At 38.9% G+C, this 27,017-nt stretch overlaps 2 protein-coding genes across 3 annotated transcripts in view; one reads left to right on the top strand and one right to left on the bottom strand.

The window, feature by feature from the left end:
* The first annotated feature begins 6 nt into the window (after window positions 1-6).
* On the top strand, window positions 7-14,954 carry MCMBP (minichromosome maintenance complex binding protein). Its single transcript, XM_083843494.1, has 16 exons — window positions 7-166; window positions 905-990; window positions 2,876-3,016; window positions 3,345-3,386; window positions 3,868-3,969; window positions 4,215-4,344; window positions 5,826-5,977; window positions 6,428-6,528; window positions 8,374-8,543; window positions 9,174-9,297; window positions 11,099-11,216; window positions 11,777-11,942; window positions 12,934-13,067; window positions 13,658-13,822; window positions 14,208-14,296; window positions 14,578-14,954. The coding sequence occupies exons 1-16, from the start codon at window positions 109-111 to the stop codon at window positions 14,702-14,704; spliced, it is 1,905 nt and encodes a 634-aa protein (XP_083699620.1). The 5' UTR covers window positions 7-108; the 3' UTR covers window positions 14,705-14,954.
* A 1,772-nt stretch (window positions 14,955-16,726) lies between these two features.
* Window positions 16,727-27,017, bottom strand: part of INPP5F (inositol polyphosphate-5-phosphatase F) — a 39,218-nt gene continuing 28,927 nt past the window's right edge. For both annotated transcript variants that reach the window (XM_083843473.1, XM_083843474.1), the window contains 8 exons: window positions 25,287-25,415; window positions 23,696-23,813; window positions 22,992-23,190; window positions 22,095-22,166; window positions 21,929-22,002; window positions 20,954-21,082; window positions 20,148-20,235; window positions 16,727-19,368 (listed from right to left, as the gene is read on the bottom strand). In XM_083843473.1, coding sequence (XP_083699599.1) covers window positions 18,237-19,368; window positions 20,148-20,235; window positions 20,954-21,082; window positions 21,929-22,002; window positions 22,095-22,166; window positions 22,992-23,190; window positions 23,696-23,813; window positions 25,287-25,415 — 1,941 coding nt within the window. In that variant the 3' untranslated portion in view covers window positions 16,727-18,236. The remainder of the gene's footprint in view (window positions 19,369-20,147; window positions 20,236-20,953; window positions 21,083-21,928; window positions 22,003-22,094; window positions 22,167-22,991; window positions 23,191-23,695; window positions 23,814-25,286; window positions 25,416-27,017) is intronic.

Below are 27,017 nucleotides of genomic sequence, written 5' to 3'. Positions count from 1 at the left end.
AGGAGGAAGGTGGAAGCCGGCAGCCCCGTGCTGGGCTTGCGAGCGGGACTCGGTGGCAGCTGTAGCGGCGGGGGGACGGCGGCGGCTCCCTCCCGGCTGGCCGCCGCCATGCCGTGCGTGGCCGACTGGCTCAACAACCCCTTCAGCATCGTGCAGGGCATCTTCGGTGAGCGCGGCCGGCCGGGCCGGGCTGCCCTGAGGGGTGGCGAGCCCCCGGGGGCTGGGGACGGAGGGAGGAAAGGGGGCGGGCAGGGCTCGGGGCTGCCCGGAGGCTGCGGGTGGGCAGCGGGCGGCCGCCTCTTTCTCCCCGCCTGAGGTGAGGGGCGGGCGGCGAGCCGCAGGGGCTGTCCCGGCCCGGGGAGCGGCTCCCAAATTTAAAATAAAAAAAAAGCCGAGGAGGATTTTTGGCTGGGGGTGTCGGTGCTGCTGTGAAGTGCTCTCGAGCCAGCATTGCCCGAGCACACGGAGGCTGGGGGCAGCCCCTGGGGGCGTCAGTTCTCTGCTCTGTACCTGCCCGCATGGCTCCTTGGCCACCGTGCACCTGTGACCGCTGCCAGGGCTCTTCGGTGCTAGGCTTGATCTTAACGAAAAGGACCGTGAAATAAAAAGAATTCCTTAGTGACCGCACAGCGGAAGGTGGTCCCTCGCTTCCTCTAGTTTCTAGCAGGGTATATGGCAGCGTTTCAGAGCCCTTCTGCATTTCCAACAGCGTTTGCCTTAGTTTGCCTAAAACGGGGTAAGATAAGGAAGTCGGTACAATTGCAACACCCCTGAAGTTGTCTAAAATTAAGTCATTTGCTCAGAATACGCATAAGTGTTTGAACTGCTTACTAAGTTAACACATATTTGTTCAGCATTATGCTACGTGATGCTAACGCTCATGTAAATGTGTCTTGTTTTGTAGCCCAAAATCTTCCGAATTCTGATTGGGAAAAGAAGGTAACTGACTATTTCAAAGAGAAATTAAAAGAAAATAATGCTACTAACTGGGTAAGGTTCTTTTTTGTCATTCTCCTAGAGCTATGGAACTTAGGAATAGCATTCTTTTTATCTCTTAATTATTCAGGTGACCTGTTTTTAAGAAGCTCTTCCTTCTCATAAGCGTATTTCTACATTTTAGGCCTTTGTGATACAGATTAAAGCAACTGAAATGTAAATGACCTATGTAAAACAAAGATGTAAAATTCTAATTGAAACTGTAGAAGCCAATCCACTTGACTTTAGTGTACTGTTTTGCCCTGGGCCATAACTGCTAAATTCTGCCTGTTTGTACCATCATCCAGTAGATGGCAGGAGCTGACAAATACTGTCACTTCTGAAAGCGTTAACGCCGGCCCTGTTAGTCTGCAGTAAGTGTTTGTACACCACGAGTTTCTGAGCTGCTGTTCATAAACCCCTTCTCACATGACCCTTTACTGCAACGCTGGAAACTTCATGTGGGTTGAAGAAATACGTGCTTAGACTCTCACATTTGAGGAAAAAGTACTCTCTGCTAAAACCGTGCTTTATTAGGCTGGGTCAGGCCTAGGTCTGGAAGTTCAGCAGGGAAGCTGTGCTTTAGGTTTAAAAATAAAGCATGCACACTTGAGTTGTACTGGTGACTTTTTTTTTTTTTAAAAGACCATGGCAAAAACAGCTTCCTGGAACATCACTAAGTGGGTTAGAAAGTCTAGTGTCAAATCTGTTCTACCTAGGGCTAAAAAAAAAAAAAGTGAAAACTATTTTTCTTCCTCTGTCAGTGAAAGTATTCTGTATTTAAATTTCAAAGACAGTTTACATCAAAGTATAAATGGCAAATTTGTGTTAAATTTGCAGCATAAGGAAGGAACTAAAAGCAAGCTCTCTTAGTTTCTTATGAGGGAGCATAGTCTTGTTTCTTAAATTGCTATTCCTTATAGGGACGGTTCTGTTTTTTGCTGTTTTAATATTAGATGTGTTTTTTCAAGAAAAACTTTATCCTTAAAATGGGAAAACTATTCTTATAGCAAGTCCCATTATTTCAAGATATACTACATACAAATGTGGTTTTTTGTTTCTTGTTTTTTTTTCTGTTGTCATGTTAGCATATGTGAAAAAGAGTTGCTCAGTGTGAGGGATTTGGAAATTGAAATATAGGTTTTCTGTGGGCTTTTGTTATAGAAATTGCGTTTACATTTGCTACAATATCGCCAGTATGTAATATGTTGTAAAAGTGCTGTTAAATAAGATTAAAATAGGTAAATAAAATCCAATTTAGTAATTCCTAGTTAAAGAGTTAGTTTAAAAATTTGTTGTAGAGTTCACGTATGCTTTCAGTGAACCAAAATGCATTTGTTAATAGTGTAGTGTTGGGATTGAAAAATGAATGAGACTGGTGCCCAGAGACGCTGTGGCTGCCCTATCCCTACAAGTGCCCGAAGCCAGGCTGGATGGGGCTTTGAGCAGCCTGGGCTGGTGGGAGGTGTCCCTGCCCATGGCAGGATTTGGAACTGGGTGGTCTTTAAGGTCCCTTCCAACCCAAACCATTCTGTGATTCTAGTTTTGGAACTAGAAGAGTTTGGGAACTGTTAGTGTATGATAACACTAATTATTACCCTTAACAGCTACTGCGGAAACTCCCAATGTTGAGATACATGCGCTTTGTTACTGCTTGAATTATGGCACTAGAAATGGGGGGAAAGTACCCAAAAAATACGGAGTGTGCTACCTGATAAGGCACTGAATTGTCAGAGGCAATTAATCCTATCAACAGCAACAGTTAGGAGTTTTAGCCAAGGAAAGGAGCAGTAGGATGTACCAGATAAAAATAAGTTGGTGACAGCTTTTGTGATGGTTTTGGTGTACTTCAGGGCACTTCTTGGTATGCCAGTTGTTTAGACCACGCTCTCTTTTATAGGTTCCATCGCTGAATGATGTTCCCGTACATTACCTGAAGCCCAACAGTTTAGTGAAATTTCGCTGCATGGTTCAAGATATGTTTGATCCTGAGTTTTATATGGGAGTATACGAAACAGTTGACCCAAACACAAATGCACGTGTAAGTGAAAAACCAATTATTTCAGTAAATGCTTAGCATTTTTTCCGTTCTAGTCTTCCTATTTCTCTAGTTTCTGAGTTAAGTGTATGGAGCCTCGGCACTATCTGATAGTAATTCTGTTCTTATATTGCAAATGGTGTCAATGACATATATCTCTGCTTATAATTCTGTTGGAAAATTTGGGGAATAAAAAATAGTTTAAAAAATGAAAGTTTCAGCAGGATGTCTTTGAAGAACTTAAGACTGCAGTAATTTTGATATAAATAATTCATACTCAGGGTGCTGTCAGAAACAGAATGATTGTGTTGTCTTTTCTCCTTCTTGACAGGTTTTGCATTTTGGTAAATACAGAGATGTGGCGGAATGTGGGGTAAGTTACACAAGTTTTATGAATTTTGAGATGAAATATTGGACGGAAAGATGCAATTTCTAAGTGCAGTGTAGCTTACTTTGTGGTTATCAGTGGATTCTTGGAAATACTGTTCTTAAAACTCAAAATCTCAGGTTTGGACAGCAGACTATTCCTAACTGCTCATGCGCGTTCTAAGTTCAGCAGGCTTCCAGCTATTCCTGTTGCATTTAACATTTGTTTTGCTTGGGTGGGGTCAGGGAGAAAGCACAAAAAATCTTGAAAATTTCTGCTATGGAAAACAACTAACTTTTGGTAGTAGAGTGCTGTTAGAATCAAAACATTATAGATGCAGACTGTGTAGGTTCCCTATTTCATGGGAATGTAATAGCGCGTTTGTTGGAAGTTCTGGCTAAGTAACCGTATCTATTGAATTAGTTTTAAAAACGAAAAAACTGCTCTAATCAGATTTTTAGTATCATCATTTCTGTTGGTATTGTAGCCTCAGCAGGAAATTGATCTGAACTCCTCGCAAACAGTCACCTTGGAGAGACAGACATTCTACTGCGTTCCAGTGCCTGGGGAATCAGCATGGGTGAAAGAAATATCCTTTTTGTCTGGGCTAGTGCTGTTGTTGGTGGGTTGTGTCCATTTTCAACAAAGCCTATGATTGCCTTGCAGTTCTAAAGCAGGTTAATTACGTATCTGAAGAGATGTCATCAGCGTAAAGGTTTGCATCACTATTTTAATATCTTGTTCAAAATAAGATAATCACATTTTGTTACCAAAGCTTATTTTGCCTGGATTTTCTCAACTGAGTATGGTGTTGTCCTTAATCCTCAATTTTACGCCTATATCAGTGCAAGCCAAGCTCGAGTTAGTCCTTCAACATCCTACACACCAAGTCGCCACAAGAGGAGCTATGAGGAAGATGAGGATATGGAACTGCATCCATCGAAGCAGAAAGAGCAACATATAGGTAATACAAAGAATCGATGACTGGGTATTAGGGTATTCTACCAGAATTGGCAGGAATTTCATGTTTAGAAATTGAAATGTTTTCAGTTGTTTGAACCAGTAGTGTTAGTGCAACCTTCATAACTAACTTGGTGGCTTTGTTGAAGTCATCAGTGGATGAAGTAGTGTGGGAGAGCCTATGGTGTGTGCTTGGATATTGTATGACTTGTTGGTATTAGTTCGTAGAGTTAGTAACAGGATTCCTAAAATAAACATTTTGTTCAGCAGCACTTGTGTATTGCATTTCCTAAATGACAGCACGTTAAGGGATTTATGGCAGCAGGCTGAAATTTAGGAGTTCTTATTTAATTTCCAACTGTAAAGTGGATTTAAAGATAATCTGGAGAAAATCACAATTTCTTCTGTCTTACTGTGTGTGGATGTCACTGTGTAAACTGAGGCCAAACTGCATCTTATTTAGATGATTCTTTGATGGAAACAATAGTGCACTTCTAAACACATGTCCTCCAGGCTTCCCTTTTTTAGCTCATGCAAGATTTACTAATCTAAATTTGTAAGGGAACCAGATAAATACCAGATTCTTTGTAGCGTCCTGAGGAAAGCTAGAAGTAACCTTTGAAGATGATGATATTTCCAAAACTAGCTGAGTTAGGATGATATGCAATGCCAGCTTATTTTGTGATCTGTTTGTGAGCTATTTGTTTCAGTGCTTTTCTGTGGAGATGCCACTTAAACAAAATCCAAACCCATGCTGGTCTTTTTTTTTTTTTTTTTAAGACTTGGACGAGCTGTCTTTAGAACAGAAAAATGTTCTTCTCTTCTTTTGAAGAGAAAATGGTTTAAAATTATCAGACCAATTAAAGGAATGAAAATGCAGAAGCTATTGCTTTCTTTTATTTGGTGTTTTATGTCCATGTGGTTTGTTTGCTGAATTTTAGGGTTTTATTTTTGTATTTGTACTGGTTTGCAAATGTTTTATTAGGTAGTTTAGACTGTTTTGTCTTCGTATTTGGACTGATGAATTGCAGCTTAGATTTTTATAGCTTTGTTACTGCTGAACATCTAATGAGGTTCTTAATGTAGTCTGTTGTGTTGATGTATGCTCTCAACTTTAAAAGTGTTTAGTTAAACCTGAGATGCAGAAAGATACTGCCTGTGCAGTCCTACAAACTTTAGAATAATTTAGCTGGTGCAGTTGAGGCATTACATTTTGAAAATCAGGTTGTTTGGTCATGTTTTACGAAGACTTTCTTGGTTACTGAGAGACAAGGATCTGCATGCACACTCCTGCTTATCTTGGTGAAGTAAAATAGGTGAAACTTTTCTGTTTTGAGGCAGAATATTCTCTGTAATATACTGCTTTTTGAATATTTTTTTTCCCCTGGCTTCTTGTTAAATTAGTTTAATTCTTTTTTGCTTGCTGCAGGAAGTTGTTCACTTTGCATTTCTGTTTAAAGAGCCCACGAATCCTCTGTTTTTCAGGCAGCGGAGGTGATATCCATGGATGTGGGGAGCCAAAGAGATTAGAAACTGAAGCTTCTGCGGGGCATCATCTCATTTCTCCCAACTGCTCCCCTCCTCTTGACTTAAATTTTCCATTGCCAGGAGAGAAAGGACCGGCATGCCTCGTAAAGGTAAGACAAGCAGAGAGATGATGAGCCTGACTGTGGCCCCAGTAAGGCAGGCAATCTGAAGTTAAAGTGCAAGTAGTCCTTAGCTTATAGGCACTGTTGTCTTTCAAGTCCAAAAATCTTGTTTCTACAAATAATTGCATTATTTCTCTTCACTACTGCTCTCTTTAAATTGCTGAAATCATTCAACAGCATTCATTGGATCTTCTCTGCTCTTGATGCTCTTGGTGAGGGACAGGAAGGAAGTGTTACCAGATGTTCAAGTATGGAGCTGATGCTGGCTTCTGGTTCTTTGCTTTTAGGATCTGCCCTCTTAAAGAAAAACTTGTGATAAAACAAGCAAAAAACCAACACGCTAGACACTTTTGTATTGTATTTGAAATAGTCTTTAATTCTTTGGCATTCTGCATTGAGTATGAAACTTCCAACACAAAACTTCTCCCTCTGTGGCAGGTGTATGAGAGCTGGGATAGTTTCAAAGTCAATGACGTTCTGGAGGTGTATGGCATTCTGTCTGTGGATCCAGTGCTGAGCATAGTGAACAATGAAGAAAGGTAAGGCTTAGCTGGCGTGTGATTCTGAAATGCAGGACGTTTTTTTATTTTAATGGGCAAAATATTTTTTGGTTATCCCTTTAATACAGACAGGAAGGTGTGTAAATACCTAAAAATAGCACTGAAGAGATGAATTTTGTTGCTTAAAAGCTTGATATGGAAAGCGTTAGATCCGCAGTCCTGTAAACTGAAGTCCATTGTACTTTGGTACGTCCATACCCTTGGATACATGATGTGTTATTTTCTAGGTTGTTGTACAGTCTGTAAAGATGAAGTGCTTCTGTAGCTAAACATTCTGTGAGCTTTCATGCCTATTTAACATTGTGAGCAAATGAATAGGGAACAGAGCTTTAAAATGATAAAATATGCCTTTAAAATTTGTAATTCCCTGAGAGTTGTTACCAAAAACAGTTCAGTAAAATAATAAAAACAAACAAAAAAATGTATTCATAGATGTTGAAAGTGACCAAAACGAGTGTAAATCAGGATGAATTTTTCATTAATTAAGTCGTACCATATTATACTGCTGGTAGAAACTTCTGGTTTCACCTGCTGTTCTGTGATTACTTACTTGACAAAATACAATATAACCCAGAGAGATGCAAGAAATTGATTACTAAAATAATCTTAACAACCTATCTAACACAGGTACTATTAATGCCTTGAGCCACTGTGCTTCAAATAAATTATTCGTGTTGGTAACTTTATCTTTTTGATAAGTACAATATCAGGAGTGCAGTGTGAGTCCTTTACAGTGCCAGCTTCTTAAAAGGAACTCGGCCTGGTCAGCTGCTTTTGGTTATCATCTTTCTGACAGAAAGCTAATCCTGGATTGACAGCTCAGTTGGTGTCATAGATTTATTTATTTTTTCCTGCGTGTCATTCTGTCACAAATAGACAAAGTGGCAGCGTTTACCAATATTTTCAAATGTGAAGATGCTAAACGAAGAAGTTTCTTTTAGTAGAAAGAGATGGCAGTCTGTCAGTGGACTGCTGAAGAAACCTTGAAGCCATGAAGCCTTTCAGCTTTTAAGACCTGTAAAAGTTTATCAAATTTATACTGAACTTCACCGTAATCTGATAGAGTCACCTTTTGGATTGTAGCTTCTACATAACAAATGAAAACCACCTGGAAGAGATTTTTTTTTTTTTAAGGCATCATCAGGAAGGCCTAAGCTTGTATATCTGAACTTCTAGGAGGTAATACCTGCAAGTTTGAGTTAGGTATACTGGGATTTTTTTACTCAGCCAATGTTGTAGCTGTTACATGACTGTCCAGAAGATTTTGCTGTCAATTTCTGGAACCCAGGTAGAATATGAAAATCCCACAAAGGCATACACAGACAAATGTAATAGATCGTTACCTTATTTATTGAAAAGTTGCTGTGGAGCCTTTATCCGGTGCTTGCTGGATGGAACAGTAAGTAACATTTCATGTTAAGCTGCGTCTTATTAAGTGGTGCAGCAAATAATAAATGTGGTCTGTTGTTGGGTTTTGTTTGGTTGTTCGCTTGTTTTGGTTTGGTTGGTTTGGATTTTTTTTCCCATAAAAATAAGAATCAATTACTTTATGAAAATAATAGGATCCAGCTTCTTTGATCAAGCATGCTTTGGTGGTTCTGTATTGTTGGTTATGTAATTGTGGTTTAGTATTTATGGTGCTTATAATAATCATAAAGATGACAGTTCTTGTGGTTTGAGTACAGGAGCAGTTGCCAGGCGTTGGGAGCGGATGTTGGGAACGCAGACACGCTGTGTTTGTGGCATGGTCCCAGCTACACGTGGTCAGGTGGAGAAGTTTGTGTGGAATGTTCTGAAGTTCAGTTGTGCTCTGCCCTTTCCTAGGGATAACTCAACCCTTGATCCTATGGAGTGCATGGACACAGTAGAAGAGCAGAGAGTACACAGTCCTCCAGCCTCCTTAGTCCCCAGAATCCACGTGATTTTGGCACAAAAATTACAACACATTAATCCATTGCTGCCTGCCTGCCTTAATGAAGAGGAGAGTAAAACCTGTGAGTATCTGAATTTGACTTCATTCAATGTACATGTGAACCTGCACTTTGCTAGCACATGTGAACAAATGCTTCTTGCCAGTGATCCATGCACCTCTGAGCGAAGCTTTGTGTTTAAATCTTTCTAAATGGAGGAGCTGTTCAATGCTACAGAACTGGACAAGATACAAATGTCTGTGTTAATGCGATGCTTATGTGCTGCTTTTTCTGAAACAAACGTGACTTAAATGAAACTTGCTCTGGATAAAGCCCAAAGACTTCACCAAGTTTTCCAGCCGTAAGATTGCTTACGTTGCTTTCAAATGGAGTAGTGAATTGCTGGAAAACTAGATTTCCAATGTAGCATAACCATGAAAATAAGAAACATACAGCGTAAAGAATCGTGATACTGTGAAGATAAAAAAGGCAATTCTGTTCCTAAGTAACTGCTGTTCTTTGTGGCCTGTATGACTGCTACCCAAAGCCAGTGATACTCAGTGGGAAACCAATGAACGTTTGTTTTTCCTAGACTGCTTTGGAGTAACCATTCTTCTTCATCTAACTGTAACAGAAAGTAAGCTTTTATGTAGAGGAAAGGGGGTAAGGAACAGCACGTTTTCTGATATTTCTTGTCTTCTGCTCTTTTAACAGTCGTTTCTAACTTCATGTCTGAGCTGTCACCAGTTAGAGCAGAGTTGCTTGGGTTCCTCACACATGCCTTCTTGGGAGACAGTTTGGCCGCCGAGTACCTTATATTGCATCTCATCTCCACAGTGTAAGTGTTTTGGTGTTGAAGAATTTCTGTGCCAAGAATTTATATATTCATCTTTTAAGACATTTCCTTTTGGGGGGTTCTTCACCATTCTGCAAATGAGTGGCAGAAATAGTTTAAATATTATTCCAGCAGTACTTTGTCCACCTGAAGTTGTCCTGTTGTAATAGACACAGTAAATATATTTCATTGTCTGAAATACCAAAAGTTTTGGTAAAAGGTTAGTTCCATGTGTGGTGTATCCGTTCAGTGTTGCTTTGAGAGTTGGACAAAATCTCCAAAATAAACAAGTTTAAGCAGAGGTAGGGAAAAAATCTTTTTACCACTAACTTTTTGTTGAGTAGGACATACGACTGGCTTCTCAAAGATGGCATTTACTATCTTTACTTACCAACTGCAGTGGTTATTGTTTCTGTAGTAGAAGGTACAGAAAGGTGCAGTCTCGGACTGTGTTTAATTAAATGTAGGCATTTAATGATAAGTTCAAGTGACTCATATTTAGCAAGCAGTAGAAATTTGCCACCTGAGCTGATGCTGTAGCTCAGTGCGCGTGCATTTTGATCTACCTTCATTGCTGATTAAAATGAATTTGCTTAATGTTCTCTTACGTTGGCTTAAACTGTCACTGGATGAAAGAGCATCATCCTTTGACTCATGAAAATTTCAGGTGTGAAACTTCAGGCAATCTGTTTTGAATGGATTATTTGCTAGGTTTTAATTTTAGACTTTCTTCAGAATGGATTCCAATTTTTTTTAAATGTAATTTGTATACAAACCACTTATTCTATGGTTTTCAAAAATCCCATTTTGCTACAAAGTGAACAACCACTAGAGGAAGTGTTTAGACAACGCTCTCAGACATAAGGTCTGATTTCTATTTTTTGTTGGTGGTGGTTTTTTGGTTTGTTGGTTGTTTTTTTGGGTGGTCCTTCACGAAACTGGCAGGCAGATGGGTCCTTGTGGGTCGCTTCCAGCTCAGGATATATTAGACGATGTTTTCAAACCAATGTATGAAAAATCTAGTACAGCACAGATGTCTAATAATAGTCATTTCAGAGCTGTGAGTGGAATCTACATCTTACCTTTGTCATACCTGCAACTGATGGGTAAAAACCTACCAAGGTACTTCTCGGCATCAGCAAGACAAGTAGTATCAGCATAGATCCAGTCGTAATGCTGCAGCAGCATAATCACCAGCTGGAAGGCTTTCTGCTGGCTTTGTATACAGTCTGCCCAGAACCCTTGTCCCTAATTCCCATATAAATACACATACTTCAGTATCAGTATGCTTTTTTTTACGTATGCACTTTGTTCTCTTGGGTTAGACTGCGAATGCTCTAACACTTAGACTAGAATGTGTTTTCCCTCTTAGTTGTATCACAAAAAAAAAGTTGAAATTTGTCAAGAATGGGGAGAAGAAATACGGTAAGAAGAGGGAGAGGAAAGCTGAGGGCAGGTAAAGGAAACAAACAAGCGTAATAATTAGGGAAATTAAGCAGTAAGAAAGAAAAAGGTTGAAGGAGTATTTACAACAGAACACAAGGAGAAGAGAACATATCACAGGATCTCAAGCTCTGTAAATGTACTGCTTTTGTGCAATGCTGCAAAGCCTTCCAAAGCAGTGTGCAGCCTAATTTAGCTCCTTGGATGCTGGAGAAGGAGGAAAAGCAGGACTGTTACTATGTATGTATCAGCATTGAAACCCTGCTAGCTATCAGAGGTGGCACGCAGCACTCAGATGGAGTGGTATCTGTGATCACGTGCTAATCAGATGCTTGCCTAACCTGTTTTGCTTTTGGTTCAGTTACGCAAGACGAGATGTGCTTCCTCTGGGAAAATTCACAGTCAACTTGAGCGGATGTCCAAGGAACAGCGTCTTCACAGAGCACATATACCGCATCATCCAGCAGCTCGTTCCAGCAGTAAGAGCGATGGCATTATAGTCTTGTAATGTTTTCAGTCATAAATGCTGGGCAATTGGTTCAACCAAAAAAACTTAGTTAAAGGCAAGCTCCTTAAACAAAGGTCCTGATAACCATCTAAAGAGCAGATAAAAATGGAGATACTTTATTTTGCCTTTCTGGATTGATTTATCTAAATGTATAGAACACTTAATTATCGTGTCCTTACTGTTCATACCCGAGTTTGTGGATATGGTTCTGCAGAAAGTTCATAGTAATTCAATTTGGGGCCATAGTAATTATATTGCATCAATAACTTATTGGTGGTTTTTTGGTTATTCTAGGCGTGCAATACAGGCGTTATATTTGAGTTCTTAACAGAATTATTTTCCTTTAGGAATCGTTTTTAGGCACTTAACATAAATGTATAGGATAAAATATGTTCTGTGGCATGGTAACAAGTTTTGTTTTGCTTGCTATGGAGGTTCACAGTTGCAGCTCATGCTAAAAGAAAATGTGCTTACTTACTAGGGACGTTGGAGGAGGGGAAGCGCACTGATGCGTTTCTTTTCCCGTTACAGTCCTATCGCCTACAAATGACAATTGAAAACATGAACCATTCACGATTTATCCCACACAAAGACTACACAGCTAATCGCCTAGTCAGCGGAGTCTTGCAGCTTGCCAGCAACACTTCCCTTGTAGTGGATGAGACTCAGCTTGAGCAAGGACAGCTTGACACAACAGGTAGAGTGTTTCTTTTTGTTTCTTTAATTAAAAAGTGTGTATGTAGACAACAATGTTATATTTCAAAGACAGTAGTGCTAATTGTGTCCTAGTGATCATTTTCTATTATGGAACTGTTGGTTTCCATATCCTATTTTGGTGTTCAAAGTAGTGTGCTGCCTTCTCAGACAACTTCGAGCATTATCTATTTTTTTCCCCAGCTGTTTTTGCTTTCTGGAAGCTTCTGGTATTTTGCTTGGAGGTGCTGGTATTGAGTCAAAATGAATAGCTCTTCAATGAAAAGTCCTACACTTAGTTTTCCCAAGAGTCCCTCTGCTGGGAAGTAATCTCTGTCCTAGACCCCAAATGGCTGATAATGAAACAAGATGGTGCCCTGCTTAGTGTAGGTGCATTGTAGAGTACTCTGGACAGCGTATTTGATACTTGATGGAAGAGGCCACTGATTTGAATAAGTCTTAGTCCAAACTACCATTAGAATGGTTTCAGTTCCACCTAACGGTTTTAGTTCCACCTAGGACAAGCCATTTCTGCAATAGTTTGACAAGGTGATATATTTTTCAACTGTCCAGTCTTGCTGGCCGGCCAATCTAATGATCTCTCTCCAGCAAGGCTTTTTTCCTTAGGCTGTTAATTCACATTTGTATTCTGTCACATAAGTCATAGTGCTTTGTCCTCTTCTGAGGAGAAAATTTTTCCCTGTAAGTAGTTATCTGGCTTTGTAGAAGTGGTGAAAACCTATTAACACTTCAACACCTCTTTAAGTCTAAATTTTCTCTGGCCTTAGTTTATTTCCATCTTAATAAATGGTTGTGTCTATATGGAAGACAGCACAGACACACACACAAAAAAATGTTTGCAAGAATTTTTCTAGAATTCCTTTTTTTTTTTTTTTCAAGATTTTTTCAAGAATTTCTGTTCAATAAAAACTCGGGGAGGGATCAGGTCTGACACTGAAGACCATTTTTCAGAGAATTTTTTCTGGCTTTTCTAGGTGTACATAATGTGAAAGCATTGGGTAATCTGATAACTTGGCAGAAGGTGGATTATGATTTCAGTTACCACCAGATGGAATTCCCCTGCAATATTAACGTTCTGATCACCTCAGAGGGCCGATCACTCCTACCGGTATGGCAAAGTCATCTTGAATTTGGGGAATCATTACAGTTGGTAGCTACTTAAAACACTGAGCGTACCATTCCAGGGACAAGAGAAGGCAGGGGAAATGTTTTGTGAGCAGTGGTGGGTATGAGAGATTCACCTTCCGTGCCTCTTGATTGGAAAAAAAAAAAAAAAATACTGATGGCACTGTCTAATGGCTGAAGTTGCTAATGGATATCGCACCAATGGGTAAAGTCTGCAGATAGCCAACTACTCTCAAAGCCTTCCTGTACAGCAGCTTCTGCGGGCATGGGTGTATGAATAACGAGCAACAGATCTGGCAGTGACCCTAGCAAAAGTGCGTAGCCTAGCCTTACACATCTCTGACCGCTTGTTTTCCAGCTTTATGACCTGAGAAGTTGCTCTTGCCTTTAAGGAAAACCAATTCCTGCTTGAATAAGAACTTCACGGTGGATTTCATAAATGGAATTATTAAATATTTTAAAAAATTACTTTAGTTCTGGGAAATAGTGAGTTTTGTTGCGTTAGAGGTTAAATAAATCTTGGAATAGAAAAATATGATGTGAAAAGGGATGATGTGTGATTTTATTTTTCAGTCAGATTGCCAAGTCCACTTACAACCACAGATAATTCCACCAAACATGGAGGAGTACATGAACAGCCTCCTGACAGCAGTGCTCCCTTCTGTGTTGAACAAATTTCGAATCTACCTAAGTTTATTGAGGCTGCTTGACTACAGTATATCTGATGAAGTGACCAAGGTATGGAAGATTTCATGAATACCTTTTCCATTGTCTATTTGCAAAGAAAGCACCTTAAGAGAATGTTATTGTACTTGTCTATTGCTTTCCCTGGCAGTGATTGTTGGAAGCTTTCTTTAAAAATCAAAAGCAGTTTCTTGCCCTGAATGTGAATTCAAGGGTGTGTAGTCATATTTCAGTGTATACTTCAAATGCATCCTGCTTTGTAAAACTCATTTTGAGAATAATTACTTTCAAAGATGAGCTAGCCTATTTTTACCCCAGCTGGCTTCCTGACAATGTTTCTCCTGTAATTTAAGGATAAGTATGGTGTTTAGCTCCTTGAAGGCTTATCTGATATTGAAGATCCTTTTTGCCGCTCAGTTACGTGCTGTGTTGTTTGTAGGCGGTAGAAGAAGACTTCGTAGAAATGCGCAAGAACGACCCTGAGAGCATAACAGCTGACGATCTGCACAGAACCCTGCTGGTGGCAAGGTGGGTAGCAGGGTGGTCAGACTGAAGGCTTTCAGCAAGCTAGGAACAAACCAAGTCTGCAGTTTGATGATAGTTGCATGAGGCTGGCTAGCAAATGGAAGATGGAATCTGTGACAGAAAAAAGATTCTTAATTCAGAGTATTTGAAGGCAGAGTACTGCCTTCCCTCTCTTCGTGTGCTTTCTCTTTCATAAGCTAATGAAAGAAAACTGGTTTTGTGCTTTTGGTATATCAAGTTCGACAGCGTGAACATGCTCGTAACTGTTGTTTCTGCTCACTTAGGTTCCTGTCTCTCAGTGCGGGGCAGACAACGCTGTCAAGAGAGAGGTGGCTGAGGGCAAAACAACTGGAGGCACTACGTAAAGCCAGACTTCAGCAGCAAAAATGTGTTAATGGGAATGAACTCTAATGATCTGTGGATGTCACTGAGAATTTGTGTAATCCTCCATGGAACCCATACTAAATTGGGATATTGTTTATACCAGTTTTTTTGTAGATAATTTATACCAAAATGTTATGGATATTTACCCATGCAGTCTGAACACACTATCTCTGTTCAGCCACTCAAACATATTTTATGAAATTTTTTTGGAGCCTGTTTTGTAATTGAGAATTGGTAACAAGGAGCAAATTGTTTGATATTAAACTTTAATACTGAATGTGTGTAAAGTCACTTCCTTTAAAAGTAGAAAAATTTAACTGAAATAGGGGTAGGCTCTATTCCGAAATAAGTGTGATGGAATTCTTGAACGGCTTAATTTTGAGGACCAGAGGTTTCTGCTAAACAGCTTATGACTTTGACTTCAGGTAGCTGAACCTGTATGCTGCTCTTCCTGCATGTTGTTGCCCTCTGAGCAGCAGCATAATAATGTATCTATATATGTACACTAATAATGTACACTATAGTGTGATGGAAATTATTTGAAATTATGTAAAATTCTACTAGGAAAGATATCCTTACTGTATTTAGAAAAGACTAACTTGTAAATTCCCCTGAGCTTTCAGTTGGTGTAACTTCTAAAAGATAACTCTAACGGGAGAGGGGTGATACTCATTTACTTGTACGAGACATCCTAATAACTCTATTACCAGTAATGCACCGTTTTAATTCTTTGAATAGTATCAATTAAGCATTAAGAAGGGTCTACCTATCTTACTCACACTGCACAGGGTGCACTGATTGTCAGGTCACACTGCCCCAGTGTGAACATAACGTGCAGTACTGGTCTCAAGTAAGGGTGGTTTGAGTGAAAGACTGCACCACTGCAGGGTCAAGGTCCACTGTGGAGTCAGGGTCATGCAGCAAGACTATAATAATAAGCAGGGCTGTCCTCATGAGGAACGTAGGACAAGGCTTCAAGAATCAGGGTAGCGTGAGTTAGTTAATTATAAAGAAGACAAGATAGCGCTTCACTTCTTTTATGAACAATAAAAGAAGCTAAGAAGTAAAAACCAGTCCAGTCTTACCCCATCCAGCTATGCTCCTGCTTACTCCAGCCTCAATATCAAATCTACTTGAAATACAAAACTATCTTAAGCAGGAATGTGTGATAGACGTTGATTTACCCCTAAGCAATAGATTCTTTTGACAATACAACAATACTTTAAGAAACAGGAGCTTGATGCCCTTTTACCTCACTCAGCTTATAGAATACTAAAGATGAATATTCCTGGTTTTATCTTACTTGTTCCACATTAACCCGATGTTAATCAATCAACTGAATGACTAGAGAAAAAAGTCTTAAGACTACAACTCTGGCTAGAAAGCATTTTCTAAGGTTTTCTTCCAGTGACAAAGAATGGTTTGACAAGTGTTGACACATTATTTAAAACTTTCTTATTTATAATATTTAGACAAGGCTTAAGCTGAAAGAATATTTTCAGATCACCAAGCAGAAACTGATGAACCACTATAGCAGATGAGGAGTTCATTTCCAGGCAGATAAGCCCCAGACTGCTCACTAAGCCACGTACTTTTTCAAGGTAGCAGTGGGGAGTATAGGATTGACATTACAGATACCAATACCCCTGCCCTGAGAAACTCTACCAGCATACACTGCAAGCATACAAGTTTGTAAAAGGACTGGTTTAGATCACAGAAGTCACAGTGTAAATGTTTATGCAGACCAATTTTCTCCCAACAAAATATTTCCCAGGCACTCCCACTGTGCAAATTTCTTCTCCCACTCCCTGACGCTTTGCCAGTACAAAGGCTTAAGCAGTTTTAGGTGCACTTTTCGGATTGTCTGACCTTTTTTCTCTTAAGGCAAGGAATCTAGCACCACAGCTCCAGGAGAAAAAGGATAAAGGACTCAAGTCACTTGTTCCTGGCTCTGCCAGATAAAGGGTCAAGATAACCCACCCTCCCTTGAAACTTAAATTCCCAGAATTCTTCATTAGCATTTGTCTTGATATCACATCCCAGAAAGCATCTTTTTTCATTTTTTTTATTAAAATATTTCATATATATATTGTTCACATTAAAATACAGCAGTAGTTTAATTTTAAATAGAGCCACAAATATAGACACTCAAAAAAAACAAACCCACATCACTTGAATCAAATAAATAAATCAGAAAGTTTCAGACCATCAGGATTAGATGATAATGATTTCAGATAAACTAGAAGTCCTAAGACACTGTACTAGCCTACCCATATGACACTAGTTTCTTTAAACACCACGTGCAGCCTATCTACAGTACATGTACTAGAACAGAGAGGCACTGGATCTATAACAGTGGTAGAGTTAAGGTGGTTGGAGTTACGAACCACAGCATAGTAAGATCCTGCTTTACAGTAGCTTTTAGACAGTGTCCTATGCTAGAATGGCATTGCAAGGCATTTCTGGAAAAGAATAATTCAGGTTTCATCTTTTGACACATACATGAGTGTTTTCTTAACCCAATTCCCAGCATGAGTGGAAGTTCAGCCTTATCCTGCAAGTATGCAAAGCTTGAGCTGGCAATGAATTTGGTTTTGATTAAATAATGACAACTATGCTCTGATGTCAACACTGACTTAATGAAACGGTACACTTGCCTTGTTTTAAAAGATACTTGGACTCTTATATCTGGACAGTTAGCATATACTAAGACTACGGAAATCAGAGCACAGAGGCACCCAGTGCCTGAAGGTCAGGTTTCTGGCTTGTCTCGCTTTATACCAAGGCAAAAAAATCGAGCAAGTTGCCACCGTTCAGAATTGGAAAAAAATGGAATAGAACAGCTTTAATACAGATGAAGCAATTACAGGGAGTTTGCTCCATTTCCCATTACCTCAAAATGAATCTACAAACTAAATTTGCACTGCAGGATTGTTAATATTTGTGATTGTATCAGTACACAGTATCTTTACTGAAAGTGTCCCAGGAAGTGTGGGAAGAAAAGGACAGCAAGTCTTAATTTCTGGTTAACGTAATTAAATACAAAAAAAAAAGCATCAGATCCCATTGTGGGGGCACAATTCATAGAAAGCTGCATCTAAAACTTGAATGGAAACAAGTAAAAATACTAGTCCAAAAATAAATAACACATGATTTACCAGTAGGTTATTTTGCTGGTGCAGTGCAAGGGAAGTAAGGTCACAGAAGTGCAGTATAACCATTGTAGTACAAATACTCTCTACGTAAGTCAGAAGAGCTACAAAATTAGTCTCAAAAAAATAACTGTGCAACAAATTTAAGATAAACAGCATGCTTATTAAAACCCAGTGTCTAAACTACCTGTTTAAATATGATTTACCCTTCTTTTGTATCAGCTGCCTAAAGGAATTCTGAAGCTTGGTCACAACCAAATTCATTTGCATCTTGCACTTACTGTAAACAAGTTTCTAAATTTTTTGATCCCAGTATTCAGTAGCAGTTCATGCTACAATGAGCTCTGATGTTAAAAAAAATTAAGTATTGTATTAACAGACAACTAGGACACTACTTAAATTAGCAACTAAATTTGAATTATTCGTGTCTGGCATTGTGTAAACATTTCTTTCAGTTCTTTTTGCTTGACTTCATTTATAGCTTCTGGTTCTGCAGGGCTCTTCTGAACCTTTGCCACGGCAAAATTAATCCCTTGAGTCAATCCTGCTTGCGTGATGTTAGCAACCTGGACCACGGAACTGCAAATTTTAGCAAAAGGAGAGACAGCTCTGCTGCTGCTACTGTCAGCTGGGGAAGGAGTCGTGTGAAGTCCTGTCTCAAGGATACCAGATGCAGACCCTGGGCTTCTGTGAGATTTAGTCAAGTCAGTCCCTTCAACAGCTAAGAGCCGATTTGGCTCAGAAGCCTGTACATCCAGCTTGGATGGTCTGGAAGGAATATCTGTGATGGTTTCAGCCTTGCTTTCTGCTTTCTTACACGTGTTATTGCTGGTTTTATTTATCATGTGATGTGGCTCTTGAGAGCAAGCCTCTGCCTCCGAGACGTCCGACACCTTGTTCTGGGCATCGTGTACAAACCTCTGGCAGTACACATCCATAGGCTTAGCAAACTCCATCTCCACGTTGTCAGCAGAAGGTACGGGTACGTCTTCACAGTCCGACTGGCTAGCTTGAGTGACATGGACCTCGGACGGAACGTGAATGCTGATGTTCATGTCAGTGCTGCTTACAGACTGGGAACGACTACCCAACCGAGGAGCTGATGCAATGATACCACAGCTAGGCAGCACGTAATCTGTCTGCCCTATGTTCTCTAGAGAGTCAGTTAGCTGGTTGTCCTCATCGGATTTAGAGTTGGTCAGGAAATCATCTGAGTGGAATGAATCATTATCTGACATTTCTGTATCAGATTCAGCATGAGCTTTAGCATCAACCGCTGGGTTCTCTAAAGTTTCAAGGCTGCTATCTGATTTCCAAAGATTAACTTTCAAATTTGGTTTTAAAAAATTGACTTTTACTTCAGGTTTGGTAAAGCTGCCTAACTTCCGAAGATTGCTAATGTTTACATTGGATTTAGTTTGTTTCACTTTTTGATTGAGAGATGAGAACTTGCTCAGTAAATAATTCTTGCCTTGGGCCAGGGATCCTCTGTTCTGAGACCGAATGCCAATGATGTCTTCATGAGGTTTACTGCTCCTCCTGGAAGAAAAAATAAATTTCTAATGAACAATCATGGCATTTTCATTTATAAACACCAAGTATTCACCATCTTCCAGCCTATTTCCATAATAGAGATTGGAATTTCAGTAAACAGTATCTTTCCCATACATAATTGTACCCATATAAGCTAATCAGATTTAAAAAAACAGAGTGTGCCACAGAACGGCAGCCAAACAAGGAGAAAAGCAAGCTTATGCAAACATTTTTAGTTTTGGATGAAACTGGATCTGAGTTCTGTGTACTTATAACCCTAACTCTGTTCATGCTGTACTCAGCATCCAGATATCAAGACATTCTTTTTATAAGAGTTAAACATCACATCATCTTCTATGAATGTTCTTCAAATAAGACCTGAAATGTTATCTGGGTTTGTTAAATACTCGTCTGCATTGGAATCAACGTGAAGGTAGATCTGCTGGTTTCTTTCCTACCTACAGAACTAATAAAACAGACATCAAAAGTTCAGATAGGAAGTTAATTCGCAATTAGTCTGTCAAGTTGATCTGACTTGCAGTACATTAGTTACATTTGACAATGTATATTCTATGCAAACATAAATGTATAATATAAAATTCTTGTTTGTACTTCTAAGCACCTGCAGATAGTGACTATTGAAAGCAGCATACAAACAAATTAATTCCTAGCACATGACTAAAAGAAACAGTTTGGTTTCTAGCTACTTACCTGTTACCACGTACTGTAAGCCACTGAGAAGAGAGCAAAAGTGGGACAAGGATTTGCATGATTTAAGTACTTACCTCTCTAGCTTTTTCTCAATAATGGGCACATCTAATCCCATTGCCTGCTTTGTGATTCGCAGCATTTCTGCAATGCACTGAAGAGTGTCTGAAATCCAATTACCAGCCCGTCAGACTCTTTAAAAAAAACTTAAAACCCCATATTCCAGAATCTAAAGCTAGACCCATTTCTTTGCTCCTTCATTAAGTTACTCTCCCCCCCAGCTCCAGAGTAGCCACACCCAAATTGCAACTCTGATTTAAAGCTTACAAATAAGCTTAAAAGAAAGAAAAGACTCTCCTTTAACCCTAGATACTAGGTGTAAGTGAATCATTACCATGATATATATGCCAAAGGAACACAATTATATTTATTCTAATCCTTGCTGACAAAACAGTGCTCCAGGTAAAGAGTGATGTTTTTCCCTATTAGCGTTCATTTAATGTAGTTAAACAAGAAACAAGAACATATCTAGATACTGATTTCATTAACTAAATAAATTTCTTCCACTCATTAGAAGATAGTTATAAGCCTTTTCTCCTTATGTCTAGATTTTCATTATTCCAAAACTAGTTGTGTTCGTTCTAGATGGAAGCACTGCTTTAAAACCACATCTGATGCTTACTTTTCTCTGGTAAAACAGTAACAGTTTAGCATTCACACAGGAAACCACATACAGTTTTCTTTCTGCCAGCAGAGAAGTTGGTTATACTACAAGTTGCCTCCTTCATGAGTTATTTTAAGAGCTATGGAAGTGTTTTCTAGAGAAACATATGGGTATTATGAATACCCTTTCACGTATAAAGCTCTTAAACATGAAACAAACCTTTTCCATCTTCTTCTGGGTTGCGTACCACAGCTCTAAGCGTGTGAAAATATCCACTCGTGTCCTTGTATTTGTAATGCAGCCTCATGCACGAGAACTTGGGTTTGCCAAAGAGAGTAGGCTCAGGACCTGAGAAAAATCAGGAGGTTAGAAATGTTTTTGAACTAAGCACTGAAAAAAAAAAAAAAAACTATTGCAGAGACTACACCTGAATGTCTAAGCAAGTTTTTCTTCATGCCGAAAAGACTAAGCTTCATGTTTTCTTTTGAATAGCACAAGCATTTTAAAACGACACTTTCCACAATAACTAAGCCATCGATTACTTTCAAAGTGCAGTTGGACTCTGTATGTGTTATAATCCAGCCCGACTGTTTATTACAAGTCATAATTTCAGGTAGGAGAAAAATTCTGGATCTATTACATCCCATGTTCTAGGAAGCATTTCTGAGAAGAATGAAGAAAATTACTGTGTTTTTACCAAGTAGAGGCATACATATATCGAGATTTAAATCAAGCACTTCAACTCTTCAGTGCACCGCAACGCATCTGTATCATTAAACAGTGGGTGAGGGGAGTTTGTTTTGTAAGGTATTTGGTCTGGCTGTTTCAACTTCAGTCTGTAAGTCAAGATGTGTTGTGGACATCCACAATACACAAGTGAGGCAGACTTTTCCAGTTAACTCCTGGGAACTGCATATACACAGTGAAAGTTACAGGGCTTTGGGATTTTTTTGTTTTTTTGTTGTTTTGTTTTGTTTTTAAGAGCCCTACCATTGATCAAAGATTACATTTCAAGCAGTACCAGAAGACAGGACCCAGACTGGTATCTTATCAGACAGAGCACATTTTGAAGTAGGGTGGACTACACAGGAGGCAAACTAGAGGTTTGCTGTTTCAATTTATCTGAAGGATGCTTTGAATAACTGGGAGAGCTATTGTTAAGAGCATTCAAGAAATATGTGCTTAGATTCTTACCTATTTCTATTTTTTCCAGAGCTTCAAGGCTTAACCTTTGGTACTGATTCACCTTGTCAATTTCATCGTCATAACTAGAAAAAGAACCAGAGTTTAACACTTTTATTAATCTAAAACAAAGCTAGTAAAAGGAAGCTACACAGAGTAAGAGAAACTGGCAACTTACTAGGCAACGTAGTAGGCGGAGTTAGAAAGTAACAGCAGAACATCCACATCTTTATGAGTAGCATCAATGAGACTAAGAAAGAAAAAAAAGAAAAAAATAAATACACGGGAGAAGGTTTTTACTTCCACAGCTCTAACGAATCCCCAGCATATTTCAGGGACTCTCAGTTACCTCTTATACCTGGAGGTACCCAGTAGCTTAAATAGGTCAGTAGCAGGTCCAAAAGTAAAAACCCACAAGCTATCAAAATGCTAACAGAGAAATGGAAAAATTTTCAGAGTCAATCCACGTGATGAGTCTGTGCTGTGAACTGCTACCATAGAATCCTACACTGCTATTTTAGATGCTAAAGTTTAACCTGCAAAAAATCTAACTGCTATTTTTCTATTACACATTAGGATACTTTGAACTTGATAAGGAGACAAGGAAATTAGAGTTCATTCTCTACTTTCATGAAGAGGGATCTAGGCTTTCCTACTACCCATTCACTACACAAGAATTTAATGTGATCCGATATGACTTGCAAGTCACATTACTCTCTGTGAAGCAGTAAGAGAAAAAAACAGCTCCTCAGACAGCCCTTTCTAGAATTAAGGGCAGCTAAAAGTTCTCTTCATGGTGCCTACTGAAGTTTGGTGATATTGACTGAATAACCAGGTGATTTCTCAAAAGAATCCAGCATGCACCATTTTTATGGCATTTGGGATAAAGCACATGTTTACAGGACCTTTACTTTTACAACTACAACTACTCAGTCTCTTCAAGGACTGTCATATTACAGAGCTGTCCATTTGCATTTCTGTTTAACATGTCAGCTATCAAAATCATTTAACACGTCAGAAGTAATTAAGAGATGTCACAGTAGCGGCTGATCAGTGATGACTTTATTCAACAAACCTTGGGTCACAGTCAATGAGTGCCCATCCTCCATGGAATTTTTCATCATCTGGTAGCAGCAGTTTCATGTAGCTCTGCAACAGCTGGCTAACCAGTTCCTGGTGGCTTCTCAGGTTCTCCTTGTGCAGGGCTTCATGCTCTTTCTCTTTTGTGAAGATGGAGTACAGATCCTCCGTTACAGGGATACCTTGCATCAAATCTAGATAAAAAACACAAGGTACCAGTAAGAAGCTGCCAACAGTTAAGTGACACACAATAGTCTGTTAAATGCTTTGTAAATTCCTTCTAAGTAGTTCATAAAATGTTGAGTTGTGTTTTTTACTGATAGGAGACAGGGTTTTACCTACTAAGTTTTCAATTTCAGGCAGCATTTGATTCATAAAGATTAACTATTTCTCAGGTATCTTCAAATATGAAACCCTTCCTACATAAACTTGATCTTTAAGAGATGTTACAGGGCAATTAATGCTAAAATTAAGTTAGGAACAAATTCTACAGTGATTTACAGTTCAGTGGAATTATATGCAGTGAGTGATGTTTAATCTCCAAATGGTAAATGTCTGTGCCATATGGTGTCCACTGCACAGAAATGAACATTAAATACACCCAGAGCACCTAGAAAAAGCAGTCAAAGATAAAGCCAAGATAATTTTAAATAGACTTTTAAGTACAGTAACCTGGCTTAGTTGAAGTTTTATTCTTACCTATGACTGCTTGCCTATAAGCATCCCTGAAACGATTCAGGTAATATCTGTTTGCAGAATTGACTCCATCCTTCATTACCCCTGCCAGCTTCCTTTCACCAGTTCTTGTGAAGTCACCCTGTTACACAGAACATGCAAGTCATGCACACACACAACTTCGAAGCAGTCTCAGCTCAAAAGCTTTGGCATTGACACTCCAAACTGAATAGATAACTCAGAAATAGTGTTCAAGTAACTACTTCCATATCCAAGTTGAAAATAAATGTTTTCAAAAAAAAAAAAAGCATTCGACTCAGCAGAGAATCTTAGACCTATGATTCCACATAGTCATAATGAAAAATAGCATTTGGATAAATTTGGCTAACATTAAAAGCCACGCTTTCAAGACATCAGTTTGGGATTCTCAAATACCTCCAAAAAAAAGTTATTTTGTCCTTCACCAAAAAAGAACACTATTGGAAAAACAGAAGACTGGAGCTTACTGAAAAGGTTTTGCATCTTTTTTGCTTCTGCTACTAAAGCAAGACAAGCACAACAAACTGAAAGACAGTACAAATCCACACAGCCTCAGAAACAGAAGTTTCTAGGCCTTCTGTGATCTAGAATTTGAGTAAAAAGCAGTTTTGGTGGCCACACTCCATTAGAGGATTCTGACTATTTTCAGAGACGCTCTGAACATTGGCATAGAGTAGTTCTAAAAACCATGCTAACTATTACTATGAACATTTCAAGTGTATTTCACTTAATTTGAAAGACATTGCAGTTAAAACATTAACCTCAGTAGTGAGCAGAGATATCTCTAAGCAGAAGAACTAAAAATTTAAGTTTACAAATTGAGTTCTGTGCTCCACAGTTAGTCAAATACTTGTAATAAGACAAAAGCATCAGGCTGGTTTTGATCATTTTAAAGAGACTAGTGTAGTAAGTAAACAAACCAAAGTTCAGGAAACAATTTTTAAAAGGTATTTAAGTGTCTAGCATTTCCACTGCGTAGGTTTTCTCCAGTGCCAGGTACCAGGAACTGTCCCACCAGAACACACAAAGTAGCTCAAATTCTATGGCTTTTCACCAGAGTAGACAGGAAGAAATTGCATGCCTGATTCTGATCTTGTTAGACAGACCGTATTGCAACTAATTAAGAAAAGCCTTTAATAAACAAAAATTAATATCACTAGTCCTTCTAATTAATATCATTAGTCCTTCAGAATATTTTTGAAGTACTGTAAAAACTGTGCTTAAAAGTACTACAACTATTTAAATGTAAACATAGAGGTAATGCTTGATATAAAACAAACTTAGCTCAGCTACAGTTTTTTTGTTTTTTTGTTTTTTTATCTGGACGTGAAGCTAACAGAATAAGGTTATGCTACAGCCAGCAGTGACACAGGACACCCAGACACTCAAGTCTTTCCCATTTTACACCAAGCATGATACAAAATTTTCTTCTGCTGAAAGGCCACACAGGTGTCTGAGATGAAAACAAGCAGAATATTTGGCTAACTGTTCTTACATATAAGAGAATTCTCCACAGGAGGTAAAACTCTAACAACTAGCTATTCAGTATCAAAAGAGACAACTCTTTACCCCTTACCTTCAAGGCTGCTGTGCCAGCATACTGCCTGCTTATGGCATCTCCATTGTTCGCCCAGATTATCTGGTAGATTCTGTTGCATTTCACCGGCAAAGGCTGTTCTGGTGGCATCACACCCAGTTTTTTGAGCTGGAATTTGACATACTTATTAATATTAGGTTCCAGATAAAGCCATTCTCAGTATCAGAGCTTGATTAAAAAAGAACGCTTAAATATTTCAACGTTAATTTTTATATGGTCTGAATAAGAAGCCCAACCTTCTCATTTCTCAGATTAAATTCACTGTTAATAATGAATTAGTGATTCATCATGAAACATCACACCAAGAGAATCACTGGTCTCAGCAGTAATATTAAGTATAGGTGTAGAAGTCAGTCTTCACAAGAATTAACTGAAGGAAGTTAGTTACTCAAGATATAGGAAGCCTCTCTTCCTATGAGAAACTCTCAAAAGAACAGATGTCACAGAACTTTAACAGAGGTAACAGGTTAAACTAGTTAATGTCTTGTATTGCGAGGGCATTCATAACAAAGGTCTGGAAATGAGGTGGAATCTCTTTCCAGTTGCAAGAAAAGAACACACCATGAAGACTTGATCTTTTGTTTGCAGACAGTAAAGCCAATGCAGTCACTCCAAATTCATCCCTCCCCCAAAAGAAAACCTTCCTAGCAAATTTGTATGCTGTGTTTATAATTAGTGCTTGTGTATTTTGGACCGTTACTGTTTAACACTGATACTGAAAGCCAGATCACTTACTCTCCAGAACAAACAGTACTTAAGGTTTTTCCAAGATAAGTCTCGGGTATAATACAAACTGAAGTCTTTTCCCACATACTAAACTGGTTTAAGCTGCAGTGTCCCATTCTGAAGTCAATACTACCACATGTAACTGCAGTGTAGTCGCTAAGTGTTAGGCCCACTGCAGGGGTAGCGTGGCAAACCTTAATTTACAGCTTATAACAAGAAGTGCTCGAGCATATTTGCAAGTTAAATGAAAAATGGTACAAAGCTGTTCATTGACTTTGCTGTTCATTGAGTTTGAAAACTCTGTTATATTCCCAGCTGACATAAAACAAATGCTATAGCTGCTAGGAAACACAAAGGCAAGATACTTGTAATCATAACTACTCCACATCAGCCACCTTCCAATGCCTAGGGCAGTTCTCCAGCATGAATCGATTCTGAAGTACTTTGGCTTTAATTTGAGAATGATACAGCACATCATGAACTAAAATACTATAACAACGATTAACAAAGCCCTCTCCACAATTTATGCAATTCTCAGTTTAGAAACAGGGTCTTTGCATTTGCAGAGGTAATGAAGATATAAACTAACCTAGTCTAAGATGACTGTAGGATTTCTGGTCCCACCCCAACCCCAAATACTCTTTTTATGACAAGCGCTCATCCTGTCGTCTGCAAACAGTAACTGCGAGACACAACGGTAAGAGCCATTCATTCTTCATCCTTACGAAAGGCCCACCTCATTTTCTATCCTTCACCTTACACACAGCCAGGTTTGTTTGGGGCTGGGCTGTAACTGAAGCTTCAACGTTTTATTTACAACTACTATTACAAGATATTACAAACACCCTTACAAGAAAAGAATATTTATCACTGAGCTTCTGTATCAAAAAAACAAATACTGGGGCAGGAAGGGGAGGAGGGAAGATGATCAGCTATCTGGGATGCTTACAGCATGAACTAATTCTCATTCCTCTACATGGAGAG

The sequence above is a fragment of the Anser anser genome (assembly GCF_964211835.1).
Source record: "Anser anser genome assembly, chromosome: 7".
NCBI classification, from domain to species: Eukaryota; Metazoa; Chordata; class Aves; order Anseriformes; family Anatidae; genus Anser; species Anser anser.
Note: the sequence above shows the minus strand (reverse complement) of the source record. Positions and strands in the feature narration are given on the sequence as shown.

What these genes read in the sequence shown, in the direction of transcription:
- MCMBP (XM_083843494.1), top strand. Translation starts at nt 109, where the DNA reads ATGCCGTGCGTGGCCGACTGGCTCAACAACCCCTTCAGCATCGTGCAG. An exon ending in AGGGCCGATCACTCCTACCG is followed by an intron (nt 13,068 to 13,657) that starts GTATGGCAAAGT and finishes TTTATTTTTCAG; the next exon opens with TCAGATTGCCAAGTCCACTT. An exon ending in AGAACCCTGCTGGTGGCAAG is followed by an intron (nt 14,297 to 14,577) that starts GTGGGTAGCAGG and finishes CTGCTCACTTAG; the next exon opens with GTTCCTGTCTCTCAGTGCGG.